Source organism: Phocoena sinus, chromosome 4 (genome assembly GCF_008692025.1).
Source record: "Phocoena sinus isolate mPhoSin1 chromosome 4, mPhoSin1.pri, whole genome shotgun sequence".
NCBI lineage: Eukaryota > Metazoa > Chordata > Mammalia > Artiodactyla > Phocoenidae > Phocoena > Phocoena sinus.
Window position 1 is genome coordinate 96,924,335 of NC_045766.1, and position 18,161 is coordinate 96,942,495.

General features: G+C 39.8%; 1 protein-coding gene across 4 annotated transcripts in view; it reads right to left on the reverse strand.

Annotated features, from left to right (window-relative positions):
• TMEM45A (transmembrane protein 45A) overlaps positions 1-18,161 on the reverse strand; it is a 116,589-nt gene that overhangs the window by 38,133 nt on the left and 60,295 nt on the right. For 3 of the 4 annotated variants that reach the window (XM_032631627.1, XM_032631629.1, XM_032631626.1), the window contains exons 2-4: positions 8,041-8,232; positions 6,670-6,882; positions 5,117-5,301 (exon numbers count right to left, since the gene is read on the reverse strand). In XM_032631627.1, the coding sequence (XP_032487518.1) occupies positions 5,117-5,301; positions 6,670-6,882; positions 8,041-8,230 (588 nt within the window). In that variant the 5' untranslated portion in view covers positions 8,231-8,232. Of the gene's footprint in view, positions 1-5,116; positions 5,302-6,669; positions 6,883-8,040; positions 8,235-18,161 lie in introns of those variants that run through there. The other variant, XM_032631628.1, reaches the window with a different exon arrangement.

Genomic DNA, 18,161 nt, shown 5'->3' on the forward strand with positions numbered 1-18,161 from the left:
GACCCAGGTCTGCTTGACCTGGAGGCTCACAGACTTCTCCCTCCATGCCATAGTCACAACCCTTTTTTGGAGCTTCCAAAATGAAATCTCTCAGTCATCATCAGTTTTACCAAAGCATTTACTGTTTTACACCAGGAAAAGAGAAACTTTGAGCACCCTCTACTGCTAATCTCACTGGGATCCTCATAGCCTAATATACTGAACGCTAAATATTTGACTGAAGGCCACTGTGAAGCCTGTGAACAGAGTTAACAGATGTGATTATACTGAAAGCCATAGAAACGTTTGGAAAGTCACTTCAGGCTAAACCCAAGTAAATTAGGAAAGTTGAAAATTAAGGCCAGATAATGCCACAACCCATTAAATCTTCCTTTAAATGTAAAAGTTAGTCACTATTCTTTCATCTGCTGTCCTAATTTCCTTCCTAATATAAAATTCCAAGAAAAAAAAGGTCTGAAAAAGAATTTTTTTCTTGCTGTATCTTGTATGTCACTCCTGAACATCTGTTTTAGACTAGTTTAAGCTTCATTAGTATCACATTTAAAATGTAAATAATTATCTTCTCTAATAGGCATCCAGCCAGGGCCCATTACCTATATGTTAGTTCGACTTTCCTAGTGTTTTCTTTCTTATTTTCCAGTCACTTATTTCAACACTATAAGCCTAAACAAGTGTTTGATCTACCATATCAGACCTCAGACCACTGCTACTTAGTTGGGTCTTTTTGTCATTTTCAAATGAACTTTTATCGTTCTTAAAGGTAAGACAAGGCTGGGTTTTAGTTTGGGCTTAGAGATCTGGGGATCATGGGAGTTCCCGGTGCAATTAGTGGAGCTGGGAGGTACAGCTGAAGCAATTGTCCAACATCTTGAGAAGCAAAGGCAGCAGGTGTGTCTTCCTCATTTCCTGATTCTCTCTGAGCCACGGCTCTGACCACGAAGGGTGGGAATTTGAGGATGACAAAGCGAGCTTTCTAAAGTGAGCTTTAGAAATATTGTCCCACACACAGACTCAGAAAACACGATTCATGGAATAAATGGACCCAAGGGATTTTTTTTCTTTTTTAAATTGCATCATGGTTAGGTTTTTGAGAAAATATATTTGGCTGTAATGTGGTTTAGGAAAGAGACCATTTTTAATAGGTTGGGAGGGGAATTCCCTCCAGGTTTGTCTACTATCTAATTATTTATAGATGAGTTATTTTAAAAATGGCCACTGTGAGCATTTGCCTCATTCAGTTCACCATACTTATGGTTCCAAGAATCTAGGTGTACCTTTTCTCTAATCTGTCTATATATTGTTTAAGCACTAGTATTGTGCTTAATATTAACCATGTATGGAGAAGTAGCGAGAGAAAAAAATATGGTGAAAAGGAAATCACAATGTAATAGTATTAGCTTGAGATACAGTTTGGGGCATAAACATTCATAGCAACAAAACATGGAAGCATAATAAATTCACCTAAGTCCCTGAAACATTTTTGTTTCAGAGGAATCTAACAGGGAGGGGGCGGGGGAGGAGATGTACTATGGCTAAAGCTTCATTTCCTGCCAGTGTGTGTGTTTGCATTGGTACGAAATGTTCATTTTCCTTTAAGTCCCAAACGTTACTTAGTCTGGCTGCCAGGTAAAGAAAGATACTAGTCTAGACATAATGATGGCTGGAAAATTTTTTAAATAATCTCAGATTTATGCCCCAAGACTTTAACCTCATATCTCTTCCTTAGAAAAGCTCCTGGGGAAATGTGAAAAGATTGTTTATCTGTCAAAAGGGACAAAATTAAGCCATCCTATTCTCAGTTGTGACACCCCACAGCGTCCTCCCTCAGATATTTAATTAATCATTAATTATTAATGGAACTCAAATTAGTTTCATTAATTCTGCTCTTATCTTTATTATTCCTTTCTTCAACTCTCTTTGGGTTTCCCCTTTTTACTTTTTTTTTTATATAAGTTTATTTTTTAGTTATTCTTGGCTGTATTGGGTCTTTGTTGCTGCACGCGGCTTTCTCTAGTTGCGGCATACGGGCTTCTCATTGCAGTGGCTTCTCTTATTGCAGAGCTCGGGCTCTAGGTGCGTGGGCTTCAGTAGTTGTGGCTCGTGGGCTCTAGAGCGCAGGCTCAGTAGTTGTGGTGCACAGGCTTAGTTGCTCCACGGCATGTGGGATCTTCCCGGATCAGGGTTCAAATCCGTGTCCCCTATATTGGCAGGCAGTTTCTTAACCACTGCACCACCGGGGAAGCCCTCCCCTTTTTTCTTACTTTCTAACTTCTTTATTTGAATATTTAGCTCTTTAAGAAACTTGATTTAGTAAATATATGTAGAATCTTCAACACAGCAAAGACAGAATATACTTTTTTCAGATACATGGAACATTTACTACCACTGACATTGGGCTATGTCCCAAAGGAAGTCCCAACACATTTCAAAGAGAACACATACAAAGCAACTGAATTGAAAATAAATAATAAAAAGAAAAAATATTTTTGGAAACTGAAAAGTGCACTCCTAAATAACTCATAAATTAAAAAGGAAAGCACAAAGAAAATGCAACATTCAAAATTGCCCAAGAGAATAAAGACACAGACCTACTAGAGAATGGACTTGAGGATATTGGGAGGGGGAAGGGTAAGCTGTGACAAATGAGAGACTGGCATGAACATATATACACTAACAAACATAAAATAGATAGCTAGTGGGAAGCAGCCGCACAGCACAGGGAGATCAGCTCTGTGGTTTGTAACCACCTAGAGGGGTGGGATAGGGAGGGCGGCAGGGAGGGAGATGCAATAGGGAAGAGATATGGGAACATATGTATATGTATAACTGATTCACTTTGTTATAAAGCAGAAACTAACACACCATTGTAAAGCAATTATACTCCAATAAAGATGTTAAAAAAAAAACAAGTTGCCCAAGAGTGAAAGCTACCACACACCAAATCTCACGGGAGGTAGCTATAGTAGTATATAGAAGAAATTCTATAGCCTTAGGTGTATTTATTTAAAAACAAGAAAAACTGAAAATAAGTGAACATTCAACTCAAAAAACTAGAAGGGGAGAAGCAGAATACAGCCTCATGACATTAAAGAAAAAATTGAAAATAAGGAGAAATTAACAAATCCATAACTATAAGATAAAATTTTAACAGACCTCTATCAGAAAGTGAAAGATCAAATGGATGGAAAGCAATTAGGAGTAGAGAATATGTAAACATATAACTAAAAAGAGTTCCAAGAACCTGATTTTATCCCCACATCAAGAGGAACCCTTCAATTTCCTTTTAGCTCCCCTGGAGCCAAAGAACCAACTGCCATGTCTACCCTAGCCTGGAGCCCTCAGGCCTGCAGCCCAGCTCTACTCTGGCTCTGCATTTCTATTCTGTGTCTGGACCACAGGTGGCTTGCCCTATTTTTGCTTGTGTTGTTTAATTGCAACTACGTATTTTTTAGTCTCTTCCTTTCATTTACTTTTCTCTTCTTTTGATTTCTTTTTTATTTTATAGGTATTTTTGATAGTTTGTGTCATTGTTATATGTTTGAAGCAGAGGAGATACACTGAAGCATAAACTCACTGTGTCATCTTGACCGGAAGTTATCACTTTTAAATTTTTTTTAATTTATTTTTAGTTTTGAATTGGCAATACATGTACATAGCAAAACATTCCAATCAAGAGATATAGAATACATAATCATGTTTTACATGGTATTCTATTTCGCTTCCCAGCAGATGATAAATAATCTCACAGAACAACTTCTGTATACCAACTGGTTAAATTCACCGATTATCAATTTTATCACATGATAAGGTATTTGTTATTTTTTCTATACCATTTTTCCTTCAAAATAAGCCCTGGGCTTCCCTGGTGGCGCAGTGGTTGAGAATCTGCCTGCCAACACAGGGGACACGGGTTCGAGCCCTGGTCTGGGAAGATCCCACATGCTGCAGAGCAATTAGGCCCGTGAGCCACAACTACTGAGCCTGCGCGTCTGGATCCTGTGCTCCGCAACAAGAGAGGCCGCGACAGTGAGAGGCCCGTGCACTGCGATGAAGAGTGGCCCCCGCTAGCCACAACTAGAAAAAGCCCTCGCACAGAAACGAAGACCCAACACAGCCAAAAATAAATAAATAAATTAAATTAAATTAAAAATATGCCCTGAATCTAGTCCTCTCTTTACTAGTCTCTGTTCCAACAGCCTTTCTAGTCCCCCGCAAGCTTAAATATCACATCTTTCCTAGCCATGATGCTTTGACCATGATGTTTCTCTTCCTCTTGCCTACCAGTGCTTTCTTACCACTCCTCGCTGAAATGCAAATCCTTGGAACAACCTCCTCATCCCAAATCCCTGCACTTTAGTGACTAAAAATCTCTAAGAAATATTCCCTGATTAAACCACATTCACCTTTCATCCCAGACTTTCTTTACATCTATATATGTATGTTGGATTATGATTTATCAGTCCCTATAAAGTATATGTTCACTGATTGGAATACATGTTTTCAACACTCCAACGTTAGGGAGTCAACAGTAAAATGGAAAGTGCCTAGGATTTGGAGCCAGACAGACCCACACTTAGGTGCTAGCTCCATTACTGCGTGATCCTGGGAAAGTAACTTGGTCTCTCTGAGTCTTCTTTGTCAGTAAATTGGGGATGATAATACCTAACATCCAAGTCATCATGAGGACAAAATGAAACAATGTGCGTGTAAAAGTCCCGTACAGTGGCGGGCACATAGTTGTTTCTCAATACATAATAATTTCCTCCCTTTCCTGCCTTCCATATGTTTCTTGAGCTTATTACCCATTAGGCTTTAAGCTGCTTTAGCATCAGGAACTGCTTCCAGCTAAAAGCACTGGCTCAGAGTTCCTACAAAATAGATACTCAGGTGTGTGACGAAAATGTACACACCCAACCTCCTTCCCTGCTGCTCTATCACCGCTCCCACCAGGGCCACCGGGCCACTCAAAGAAACATCACCTCTCAAAGGTCCACATTCTCACTACCAGCAGCACATCAGAAGGAAGCCTCTGGGTTCTAGAGCAAAACACCCACCAATCAAAGAGAGAAGGTTATCAGTGGCGATACCAGGTACATTAATTGGAGGTCCAACTCACCTGCCAGAACCAGCTTCCCTGAAGTAGGAAAAAGCTTATCCGCAGAAGTTCCACAGTTATATTGGTCAGTATGAACAGCTCCAAGAAGGCAATCAGGCCTGTCAAAAAGATGACCAAGACCAGAAGCTTGTGCACAAAGATGTCCAGCATCTCCCGACCATGAGTGTGATTGTAGAAGACAAAACCTGATACAGGGAGAAAAAATAGTTTGTCTTTTTTAATGAAACTACCTACTGTTTCTCTCTTTCTCTCTCTCTCTCTCTCTCTCTCTCTCTCTCTCTCTCTCTCTCTCTCTCTCTCCACACAACTTTACAAACACACACATTTCTTTGTCTAAAATATCAGGTGCCCACTGCTTCCCAAAATAATGGAAACCTCTACCATTTTTGGAGTCACCACTACCTCTTTAGGATGGAATCTTTGAAATCTCCTTTTCCCTTCCCCAACCTTTATTCTCTCCTCCAATATGTTATGACATTTTCAACCAACTATATTTCAAAGCACCTTTATGCAAAAGGATGAATAATAAGCATGATGAGGGTAGGGCAGCAGGAGTTAGGGTGAATAGGCAGAGGAATGAGACAAAGCCTCGCCTTAAGGAATTCAGTCCACTGGAGGCAGCAGATATACACAAAAATCATAAAAGTACACTTTGGTGGGTATGACAAGATTCTCTGGAAGCTTCCAGGAAGTAGTAGCTAGCTACATTTTTTAATCCCATGGACAGATTCCGGCTTCAGCTTCATTCTTTTCATTTGGATGAGGAGGAAAGGATGTTCATTCAAAATATGGTAACATCCTGAGATAATGAGAATCATGCTTAGTTGTTGGTGCCCAACTTTTATCTAGCTCTTGTTTTCAAAGAGTGTTTGGCAAAAGCTCTTACCTTTAGACGTGGGAGGCAAGGTGGACGTTAGGAAATGACTGCCTCCTGATAAATGGGGGCTTTTTCAGTTCTATGATCAATCTATACTTTACATATGAAATAAATGAAAACAAATCATTAAATACTTGCTTTCAGTGTTTCCTTATAGAGTAACAGGGAGGCCAACTGAACAAAAAAATGTTAGGACCTCATTTTTCTGTGACTGAATTTTTTGGACCCTGCTTATCATGTAATGGTGGAGTTTTACTATATCAATATTAAAAAGGCTAGTTTGTAGGTATGGAAGCTACTCTGCTGTGAGTGGTCTCTTCGTTTGAGGATATATATGCTTCACTACTCTGAGCTCAGTTTCACATGTTAAAGATGGAAATAATGATAATCTCCAGGATAAACCAGAGATAAATAACCATGGTAGGTGGTTCTTTAAGACAGATGTGAAATGTGAATAAAACACATTGAATGATTGCACTTGTCCAGCTATACTAAATGAGTCGGTAGGGAAGGAAAATCTTGGGCATCCTGTCTAGGACATCTCAATAGCTCACCATGGCCCAAACAGATGGCCCTGTGGATCAAGGCTGCACCAGGACACTAAAGGAGTATTATTGTAAAGGGATAGATAAATGTCCAATAATAGTGAAAGGTATATGAAAATACTCATACTTACCCTCCACAAATAAGGCATTTGCTAACATTAACTTGGTAAAGGAGGCAGGAAGTGACCTGATGGTGGAACATAAGATGTTTGTCACACCCAGCAGCCCAAAGAAGAAGTACATGGTAAAATGCTGCCAGCCCGGGAGTTGGACCCACTGGCCCTCTTTGTAGTCATATAAGGTCAGGTGCGGTCCTCCAGGAATAAACTGTTCTCCAAGCATGCCTACGGAGGGACATATAACACTTTAAGCAATCTTTCCATAACTTTATTGAGAAAGCAGGAAGATGCAGAAGGATCAGCCTACTGCGTAGTCCAATATAGTGTCCTTTTATGACATTGACTCATCTTTCGGGGCTGTTCCCTAACAGCTGAGCACTGGTTCTTTAGGCTGGTTTTAGAGCATCAGATACTGGTTTGGATAATCACTGTTAGTCAAAGATAGCCAATTTAGTCAAACAGCTATTTCAGATCTTCAAAGCTAATGATCTTATTTCCACTGAGTTCCCTGATCAGTTCCACTGACGGTCTTAGTTCCTATTTTAATTTAATGACTAGATAAATCCTGAGTAATTTTGGATTTAGATTTGTGAGATTAGTTCTATGGCATCTGATTACTTCCTTCTTACACACTATGTCTTTGGGTAGGGAGTTGTGCTTGGTTCAGGATTAAAATGCTAGAGTTCAGCTTCTCCCCAATTAAGGATAACCGAGAAAGCACAGACAGATACAGCATAGAGTCCAGTCAGTTACACAAACATTTAAGCTTTCTTGAAGATGCTGCTTTATTTATTAATCTATAGAATTTGGCAACGAAATTCCTCTCTTTAAAACTTTAAAAACACAGAACATTTTTACAGAATCATAGAGCCAATGGAAAGGCCTTACAATCATCTGGCCCAACCTCCCTCTCTAATTTAGTAATCACACAAAAAGGATGAGCACAGGAGATAAGTTTTCTTCAGCCTGACCGTCTGGACAGCCTATCGGCAATGATTTATTATTGAAGCCTTCCCATAATCATTTGATGATTTTGGTGTCATTTTGAAAAATGGTTTCTGATAGAGTTTACTCTTTCAGGCATCAGAATAATTGATATAGAATTATTTTAAAGGCTCCAACTAATTCTATAAAGGAAATTCACCTTGAATGGGCAGGCAAGTTAATTGCTATGACTAACTCATTAGGGAATAGCCCTTTGTATAAACATGAAGTATCACCTTCTAGTAAATTACATCAGATAGAAATTACAATTATAATATGTATTTGGGTATTTTTGAATAAAAATTTTATTTTAGCAATTTCTTGTTTTGATATTGAATCTTCTCTTTGCATGTGAAAATACCCCAAAAAGCAGACAGAACACAGAAAAGGGTCACTCACCAGTTAAAGCCATTCCAGCTATTATGATTCCCTCCAAAATTTCTACTCGATGGAATAATACTTTGGAATCAAGGTAGGAAGTCCGCTTGTGCTTTTTGAAGGCATATTTCAGAATGCACTTTGTTGTCCACCAAATCCCCAAGATGAGGAAGAAGGTTCCAGGGAGAGCATGGCCTTTGAAATTCCCCATGACTACCAAAATAAGAACATATAGAAGACGAAGACATTTCATTTCCAGAATTTGGCCAAAACATCGCTTATTCCTGTAAAGTACACTATCTTCTGATGATGATGGATACACCTCTGAGTCAGAGGATCCAGTATTACTGTCGACAGTGGTAGATCCATTACAATATCAACAATACCAAAAAGAGGAAAAATCCACATTCGTTGAACACTTACCTTGTTCTAGGCACTGTGTCAAGTGTTTTACATGTGATCTCTAATCTAATTTTCACAACATACCCATGAATGAGGGGCTAAGTCACATTTTCAATTGGGATTCAGGTTTAGAGAAGTGAAATGACTTACCTAAATCTCACAACTATTTTTGAAAAGTTTCATTGTTTTTAACAGGGAGCTCAAAAGATCTATTAAAAATGATAGTGTGTACTCAACGAACACTTACACTTTAAGCATATTTGAAAGAAAGTAACAGGAAAGTTTTACCTTTATGCTTAAATCTTGAAATGATATGAAATTGCCTACCAAAAATTTTAAGCAGGTAATTTCAAAGTATCAAGCATCAAGTGTGTGGAAGAGACCATTAGGGCTCATCAAGTATCTGTATACTCTTCCACGCACTTTTCCCAGCCCCTTCTCCATTTGAGTCAGAACCACGTTTCTAGTTCTGGCCAATGGACTGTGGCATTTGTCACTTCCAGGCTGAGTCAGTTAAGAGACTATATGGCTCCTTTAACTCTCTTTTCCCATGCTTTGGCAACCTTGGCACGGCATATCGGCAACATAGAAGACAGTCAACCAGCCTGCATCAGATTTTTGCAAGAAGCAACCCTTTATTGTGTTAAGTCATTAAAATGTTGAGGTTTAACAGCTTAACCAGAGGGATACCAAGCCAAATCAATTTGTAAATTCTGTTTACACTATTGTTACATGATCGAGCAATAACAAACAGAAATATCCTCCTTCTTTTTTGGTCAGTGCTATAGAAAACCAGTTTTGAATTATATGAGTTTTGAATTATGTGAGCAGCCCTTTCTTCAAACATATTGTACCATCTACAGAATAACGAAAAGAGAGTTCAGAATCATCCCTGTGGATCAGAGTAGGCCAGATGCAGGAGAACTCATGAAAGGGGATTTCAGGGTTCCCCCTGGCCCAGAAGAGTTCTTTATCTCCTTGGGTGGGTACTGGACCTCTCAGTTCGGGGCAGATCCCTCTGAGTTACTTCCATATCCCTCTGACACAACTGTGAAGTTTCAAGGGGGAACTATGAAGCTGACTCAAACACTAGAAGTCTGTTAAATCTCCAATTGAGACTCCAAATGGACATTTCAGCACACCCCTGAATCATCCATACCATCAAGAGACTCTGACTCAATGTATCACACAGTGCTAAGAGCAGCTTCTTATCCTAACTCTGACTCTGTTAGACGTATGGTTTGGACTATGTCCCTTAAGCTCTCTGAGCCTTGGCTCTTAATTAATAAAGAAAGAGGTGGCCTAGATGACACCTGCAGTTCCTTCCTGCTCTAACAGATTCTGTGATTCATTATCCTAACCACCATCTTTATCATAGTGTTACTGAGTCCTCTTATTTGTCTTGGCTTAGACAACCACGTGAAATTGAAAAATGCTTCTACATGGGATTGAAAAGTACATCTCGACTGTAAATTTTTGAACTTTTCTGGAAAAGAATTTGATATGTTCTAAGGAACCTTAAAAATTTTACATTCTTTGGTACAGGAAATCCACTTCCAGGACTTTATCCTAAAGGTCTAACCAGAAATACAGGCACCAAATTAGAAACAATATATATGTCTAAAATTAGGAGATAGGGGATATATTTAGTAAAAATCAAAAATAAAAAGAATAGGATTTTTTAAAAACTGAGGAGAGGGGACTTTGGATTCAGGTTGACTACATCTGAATCCCAACTTTACTATTTACCAGCTACATGACTTTGGGAAAGTTATTTAACCTCTCATGCCTTAGTTTCCTCTTCTGTAAAATGAGACAAATTTAAAGTTAAAATGAGTTATTCCAAAGCAAATAACCCACAGTATTATTAAACAAGCTCATGCTATCCTCAACCCATCTCAAACTATGAAAGTAAAACAAGAGTAAAACCAGATGAGCAATTCTACTTGGATACCAATTGCAGAAAAGCAAGAAGCACCTATACAATTCACTTAGCAATCATTTGTGTACTGCCTATAACATTTCTCCTGCTGTTGTCTTAGAGTGTTACTAGAATCTTCAGGGGTTATTTAACTCCTTGACTGCAATTAAAGAATAAGCTCCTTGGGCTTCCCTGGTGGCGCAGTGGTTGAGAATCCGCCTGCCGATGCAGGGGACATGGGTTCGTGCCCCAGTCTAGGAGGATCCCACGTGCCGCAGAGCGGCTGGGCCCGTGAGCCATGGCTGCTGAGCCTGCGCGTCCGGAGCCTGTGCTCCGCAATGGGAGAGGCCACAACAGTGAAAGGCCTGCGTACCGCAAAAAAAAAAAAAAAAAAAAAAAAGCTCCTTGAAAGCAGAAACCATAAATCTATTCTTCTATTCCCCACTGAACTTATATAGTGCCTTATACACTGTGAAGTTCTAACTTAACAAGAGTAACTAAGCCCTTCTTATAATACAAGATCAGATATTTATACAACACCTCCATTGAACTAATCATCTACCCATCCATTACCAGAAAATAATTTTTCCTCCAGTTACTACCATTCACCCACTTGCCCAAACCCAAAATGTGAAAGTCATCCTAAAGTCCACCTATGTCCCTGAAAACTAATTGGTTATTGATACTTACTGCCTCTGCTTCCTTATGTCAACCCTCTCCCGCCCCAAACTTGGCTGACTTCCCCTAGCCTCTTCAGTTTTATCTGCTTAGGGAAATCCTCCCTGATGGCCCAGATAGGAGAGGACCACTCTCATACCTTCTCAAAGCACCCAGTTCTTACTTCAATGAATTCTTTGTGTGATTAGTTACTGGAAGTCTGCCTTCTCCATTAGCCTGTGAAATTTCACTATATTGTGAAAGCCTGTGAAGCAGGTACTTGAGGTTTCTCAGAGGTTAGGAGTCTGGTCCTGTTTTTTTTTTGTTGTTTGTTTGTTTGTTTTTTAAGGCTTCTGGTATATGAAAAAAAGGAAGAAAATTCCAAAACAGAGTTACCAAAACTGTGGTTGCCTTTAAATGTTTACTTTTACCTAATAAATACTTTGAACACACACGTGAAACATATTACCTATCTTGGCGATAACATGAAAATTTCTGAATTGTGCAGCTCTAGGCCAAATCCACCTCTATGACCAGTTAACAGGTTCCTGCTGCCCCAAAGGCTGAATGGACCAATATATCTCAGCCCAGCCCATTGGGATGTGATACGGAGGCAATGGGGAATAGTTGAAAGATTTTGAGATGAGCAGAGTGGTATAAGAAATGACTCCTCGGGCTTCCCTGGTGGTGCAGTGGTTAAGAATCCGCCTGCCAGTGCAGGGGACATGGGTTTGAGCCCTGGTCTGGGAGGATGCCACATGCCATGGAGCAGCCAAGCCCATGCACCACAACTGCTGAGCCTGCGCTCTAGAGCCCGTGCTCTGCAACAAGAGAAGCCACTGCAATGAGAGGCCCATGCACTGCAACAAATAAAAGTAAATAAATTTTTTTAAAAAAAAGAAATGACTCCTTGTTCTTATATCAGTTACAGAACTTCTGTATCTTTAGCCTTTTAATCTGAAACACTCTGATGCTTCCAATCTTTCTCTGTTTAAAAGACCCAAACAAAATGAAGTCAAAGCAGCTTGTTATATTTGCCTGGCTAAGGAACCAAGCAGACCCAGTTGCTCCTGGCAACAAAATGGCATTCACTTGATTTCACTTCCACTGTGGAGAGAAAAAAATCACTCAAATCCTCAAACATCACTTCACTCAACTTCTAGAACACCACTCTCTGTATATTTGTCTTTTGTTACCTGTTTTTCTATTGCCTACGGGTACAACTCACTGCTTATGAAAAAATAGTAGTCCAGAGTTTAATTAGATCTCAATCAAAAAAGCAGACACATTGCCCTTGGAAGGAGAACACAGGGCTTTCCTCTTCCACAAAGCAGAACATACCCGCCAGACAGCTAGCAGAAACCCCAGGGAAAATCACCAGGATAGCAAACCGAAAGGTCCTTCCTCAACATCCTCCCTGCTTAATCGCACCATTTGTAATCTCGTGGGGAAAGAGGTTCAGGCAGGCCTAAAATGGTGGGCTTCAAGATTCAATCACTGGCTTCCAGCTGCCATTCATCCTAAAAATGTTTATTCCTCCCCATCTAAAAAAACCCTCTGCTCCTAATGACACCAACCATCACCCTCTGGGCTAAGACAAGAAGCAACTCCTAAAACCCTCATTGGCTCCTTTTTTCTGACCACTGCCATATACACACACTCACTCACCACCCAAAAATATTTTTAAACTCTAGCACTTGGGGATAATATTGGGCAAAGCTCAAGATCTAAATCAGGTGTTAGGTGTTAATTCCCATTAACCAAAGCCACTTAAACCAAAAACCAGACCTGTGTACAGAAAGAGGAGAGAACTCAAAATAGCCCAGAGAAAGAAATCCTACAATTTACTTGGAATCTCAACCAAATATCTAACTTCAATATAAAATGAATACCATGGAGAAAAACTTAAACTAAAAATTCATCTTGAGCCAGCACCAAAATAAAGTATCCCTAAATCTTAATTAGTGACTCATATTTCAAGACATTTATATATTCCAATACATTAAACAAATTAGAGCTATTTCTTGAGCTCACTTTACCATTTGCCTTAATTCTAAAAGCAAAGTGTATACAAGCATATATAGCTTTAAATTTTTTTGATTCTCCATCATTCCATACCAGTTCTTTCTCTCCAAAATTTCAACTGTTTTGAAAGACTATTCTTAGTTAAGTTATCCTTACCGTCACACTTTCCTCAGTGTCAAGTCAAATGCAATTCTCTTCTCCCAGAAGAGAATTTACAATCGTTCCAGTCTCAAGAAGGAAAAGTAGATACCGACTGGTCTAAATCTAAAACTGCCCACTCTTCCTCCTTGGAGACTTAACCTATGTGCTCATATCTTTTCAGCTTGAACTTGAGCAAATAAGTCTTCAGAATGTCACAATGCCTGCATAAATGTGAATCTAAGGACCACCCCCTTTTGAACATCCTAACTTCCAGTCCAAACGTTGTGCCGTAGAGTACTTCCGGAGACTCACCTTGACATCTCACCCACATGACCACAGTCATGTCCCACCTGCTGTGAAAACAAAAGCCAATGGAGCATGTCTGATCTTTGCTACCTCTCTTCCAGGCCATCAAGATGGATAGATGACAAAGGGAATGGTTACGGCAGCAGTAACATAATAAAGCATCATTGATAAGATAAACCATTTTGTAACATACAGTGCCTCAAGCAAGGTACTAAGGTTGAAGTCATTGCCAAAATCAAAGTTATAGGAATAGGAAAAGATGATTGAAAAAAATGCTTTAGGTCAACAGTGAAGCTCACTTGCCCTCAAGGAATACACAATCTGATAGAGAGAAAAGTGAATAAATAAGTTAGAAAAAATTATTCTAAACCAACGTGAGGCTTGCACAAAGTGAAATGTGAGCAAGAAAGAAACAACAGTCTAACTCTAACCTGAAGAGCAAGCAGCTGTTACCTTATCTGCATTCAAGTCTTATTTCCCCCCTCAATGTAAACTCTTGGTGAACAAGGGCCATATCCCCTATAATATTTCACACCTAGTAAGCACTCAATAAATAGCTAATGAATGATGAGCTCCTGCCTGGGACCCCACCTCCCTGAAACCCTGGCCTCGGTGGCAACCAGGATCAGAAATAGGTGGAGAGGGCTTCCCTGGTGGCGCAGTGGTTGAGAATCTGCCTGCCAATGCAGGCGACATGGGTTCGAGCCCTGGTCTGGGAAGATCCCACATGCCGCAGAGCAACTAGGCCCATGAGCCACAACTACTGAGCCTTCGCGTCTGGAGCTTGTGCTCCACAACAAGAGAGGCTGCGACAGTGAGAGGCCCGTGCACTGCGATGAAGAGTGGCCCCCGCTCGCCACAACTAGAGAAAGCCCTCACACAGAAACGAAGACCCAACACAGCCAAAAAGAAAGAAAGAAAGAAAGAAGCTTTCATTTTAAAAAAAAAAAGAAAGAAAAGAAATAGCTGGAGAGGCTAATTAAATGCAGATTCCTGGGCTCATTCATATCTACTAAATCAATTGGCAGGGGGAGGCCCAGTATTTATTTTTATTATTTACTATTTTATTTTTGGCTGTGTTGGGTCTTTGTTGCTGTGTGCAGGCTTTCTCTAGTTTCGGCAAGCAGGGGCTACTCTTCGCTGAGGTGCGCGGGCTTCTCATTGCGGTGGCTTCTCTTGTTGTGGAGCACGGGCTCCAGGCACACGGGTTTCAGTAGTGGTGGCACACGGGCTCTAGAGCACAGGCTCAGTAGTTGTGGCACACAGGCTTACTTGCTCCGCGGCATGTGGGATCTTCCCGGACCAGGGCTCGAACCCGTTTCCCCTCCATTGGCAGGTAGATTCGTAATCACTGCGCCACCAGGGAAGCCCCAGAAGTCTGCATTTTTAACAAGCACTCACAAGTTATTTTTTATGTATTCTTGAGTTTTGAGAACCAAAGGCTTAGAGTATGTGGAGACAAGCAAAGGGGCACTAAGACGCTCAGGTTTAAATGTGGCCTCCTCATAGATAAGGGCAGAGACTAGGAAAGGTTTCTGAATAGTCCCACCAAATAGTCTTCATCAAGTACATTTGAGGAGGTTAAACACTACAGGGAAAGGGCTCCTCCTTCTGTGACTGTCTATCATTGAGTTCTTAGCACATGTAAAGGAGGTGAAGCTTTGCCCGTAGCAAGACTATTTACTACTACTGTAGTCAAAGTCAGAATGCACAGGGCTGCCAATAAAGAAGAAAGCTGGCCTGAGTAGCCTGCAATGACTTCATCTGACAAAGGTCTAGTCATCTGTCAAAAATTAAAACTTTTATATGCAACTGGCAAAGAAGCACAGGAAAAGATGTTCAGTATCATTATTCATTTGGGAAATGCTAATTAAAATAACAAATACCAATACATATCCACTAGAACAGCCAAAGTTTAAAAGACAATATCACATGTTGGCAAGAATGTGGACAACTGGACCTCATACAATGCAGGTGGGAACACAAAATGGTACAGCCCCATTGGAAAGCAGTTTGTAACTTTTTTTTTACATCTTTATTGGAGTATAATTGCTTTACAATGGTGTGTTAGTTTCTGCTTCATAACAAAGTGAATCAGTTATACATATACATATGTTCCCATATCTCTTCCCTCTTGCGTCTCCCTCCCTCCCACACTCCCTAACCCACCCTTCCAGGCGGTCACAAAGCACCGAGCTGATCTCCCTGTGCTATGCAGCTGCTTCCCAATAGCTATCTACCTTACGTTTGGTAGTATATATATGTCCATGCCTCTCTCTCGCTTTGTCACAGCTTACCCTTCACCCTCCCCATATCCTCAAGTCCATTCTCTAGTAGGTCTGTGTCTTTATTCCCGTCTTACCCCTAGGTTCTTCATGACATTTTTTTTTTCTTAAATTCCATATATATGTGTTAGCATATGGTATTTGTCTTTCTCTTTCTAACTTACTTCACTCTGTATTGCAGACTCTAGGTCTATCCACCTCATTAAAAATAGCTCAATTTCGTTTCTTTTTATGGCTGAGTAATATTCTATTGTATATATGTGCCACATCTTCTTTATCCATTCATCCAATGATGACATTTAGGTTGTTTGCATCTCCGGGCTACTGTAAATAGAGCTGCAATGGATATTTTGGTACATGACACTTTTTGAATTATGGTTTTCTCAGGGTATATGCCCAGTAGTGGGATTGCTGGATCATATGGTAGTTCTATTTGTAGTTTTTTAAGGAACCTCCATACTGTTCTCCATAGTGGCTGTACCAATTCACATTCCCACCAGCAGTGCAAGAGGGTTCCCTTTTCTCAACACCCTCTCCAGCATTTACTGTTTCTAGATTTTTTGATGATGGCCATTCTGACTGGTGTGAGATGATATCTCATTGTAGTTTTGACTTGCATTTCTCTAATGATTAATGATGTTGAGCATTCTTTCATGTGTTTGTTGACAATCTGTATATCTTCTTTGGAGAAATGTCTATTTAGGAATTATGCCCATTTTTGGATTGGGTTGTTTGTTTTATTGTTATTAAGCTGCATGAGCTGCTTATAAATTTTGGAGATTAATCCTTTGTCAGTTACTTCATTTGCAAATATTTTCTCCCATTCTGAAGGCTGTCTTTTAGACTTGTTTATGGTTTCCTTTGCTGTGCAAAAGCTTTGAAGTTTCATTAGGTCCCATTTGTTTATTTTTGTTTTTATTTCCATTTCTCTAGGAGGTGGGTCAAAAAGGATCTTGCTGTGATTTGTGTCCTGCCTATGTTTTCCTCTAAGAGTTTCATAGTTTCTGGTCTTACATTTAGGTCCTTAATCCATTTTGAGCTTATTTTTGTGTATGGTGTTAGGCAGTGATCTAATCTCATACTTTTACATGTACCTGTCCAGTTTTCCCAGCACCACTTATTGAAGAGGCTGTCCTTTCTCCACTGTACATTCCTGCCTCCTATATCAAAGATAAGGTGACCATATGTGTGTGGGTTTATCTCTGGGATTTCTATCCTGTTCCATTGATCTATCTTTCTGTTTTTGTGCCAGTACCATACTGTCTTGATTACTGTAGCTTTGTAGTATAGTATGAAGTCAGGGAGCCTGATTCCTCCAGCTCCATTTTTTGTTCTCAAGATTGCTTTGGCTATTCGGGGTCTTTTGTGTTTCCATACAGATTGTGAAATTTTTTGTTCTAGTTCTGTTAAAAATGCCAGTGGTACTTTGATAAGGATTGCATTGAATCTGTAGATTGCTTTGGGTAGTAGAGTCATTTTCACAATGTTGATTCTTCCAATCCAAGAACATGGTATATCTCTCCATCTATTTGTATCATCTTTAATTTCTTTCTTATAATTTTCTGCATACAGGTCTTTTGTCTCCTTAGGTAGGTTTATTCCTAGATATTTTATTCGTATTGTTGCGGTGGTAAATGGGAGTGTTTTCTTGATTTCACTTTCAGATTTTTCATCATTAGTGTATAGGAATGCCAGAGATTTCTGTGCATTAATTTTGTATCCTGCTACTTTACCAAATTCATTGATTAGCTCTCATAGTTTTCTGGTAGCATATTTAGGATTCTCTATGTATAGCATCATGTCATCTGCAAACAGTGACAGCTTTACTTCTTCTTTTCCGATTTGGATTCCTTTCATTTCTTTTTCTTCTCTGATTGCTGTGGCTAAAACTTCCAAAACTATGTTGAATAAGAGTGGTGAGAGTGGGCAACCTTGTCTTGTTCCTGACCTTAGTGGAAATGCTTTCAGTTTTTCACCATTGAGGACAATTTTGGCTGTGGGTTTGTCATATATGGCCTTTATTATGTTGAGGAAAGTTCCCTCTATGCCTACTTTCTGCAGGGTTTTTATGATAAATGGGTGTTGAATTTTGTCAAAAGCTTTCTCTGCATCTATTGAGATGATCGTATGGTTTTTATCCTTCAATTTGTTAATATGGTTTATCACATTGATTGCTTTGCATATACTGAGGAATCCTTGCATTCCTGGAATAAACCCCACTTGATCATGGTGTATGATCCTTTTAATGTGCTGTTGGATTCTGTTTGCTAGCATTTTGTTGAGGATTTTTGCATCTATGTTCATCAGTGATATTGGCCTGTAGTTTTCTTTCCTTGTGACATCCTTGTCTGGTTTTGGTATCAGGGTGATGGTGGCCTCCTAGAATGAGTTTGGGAGTGTTCCTC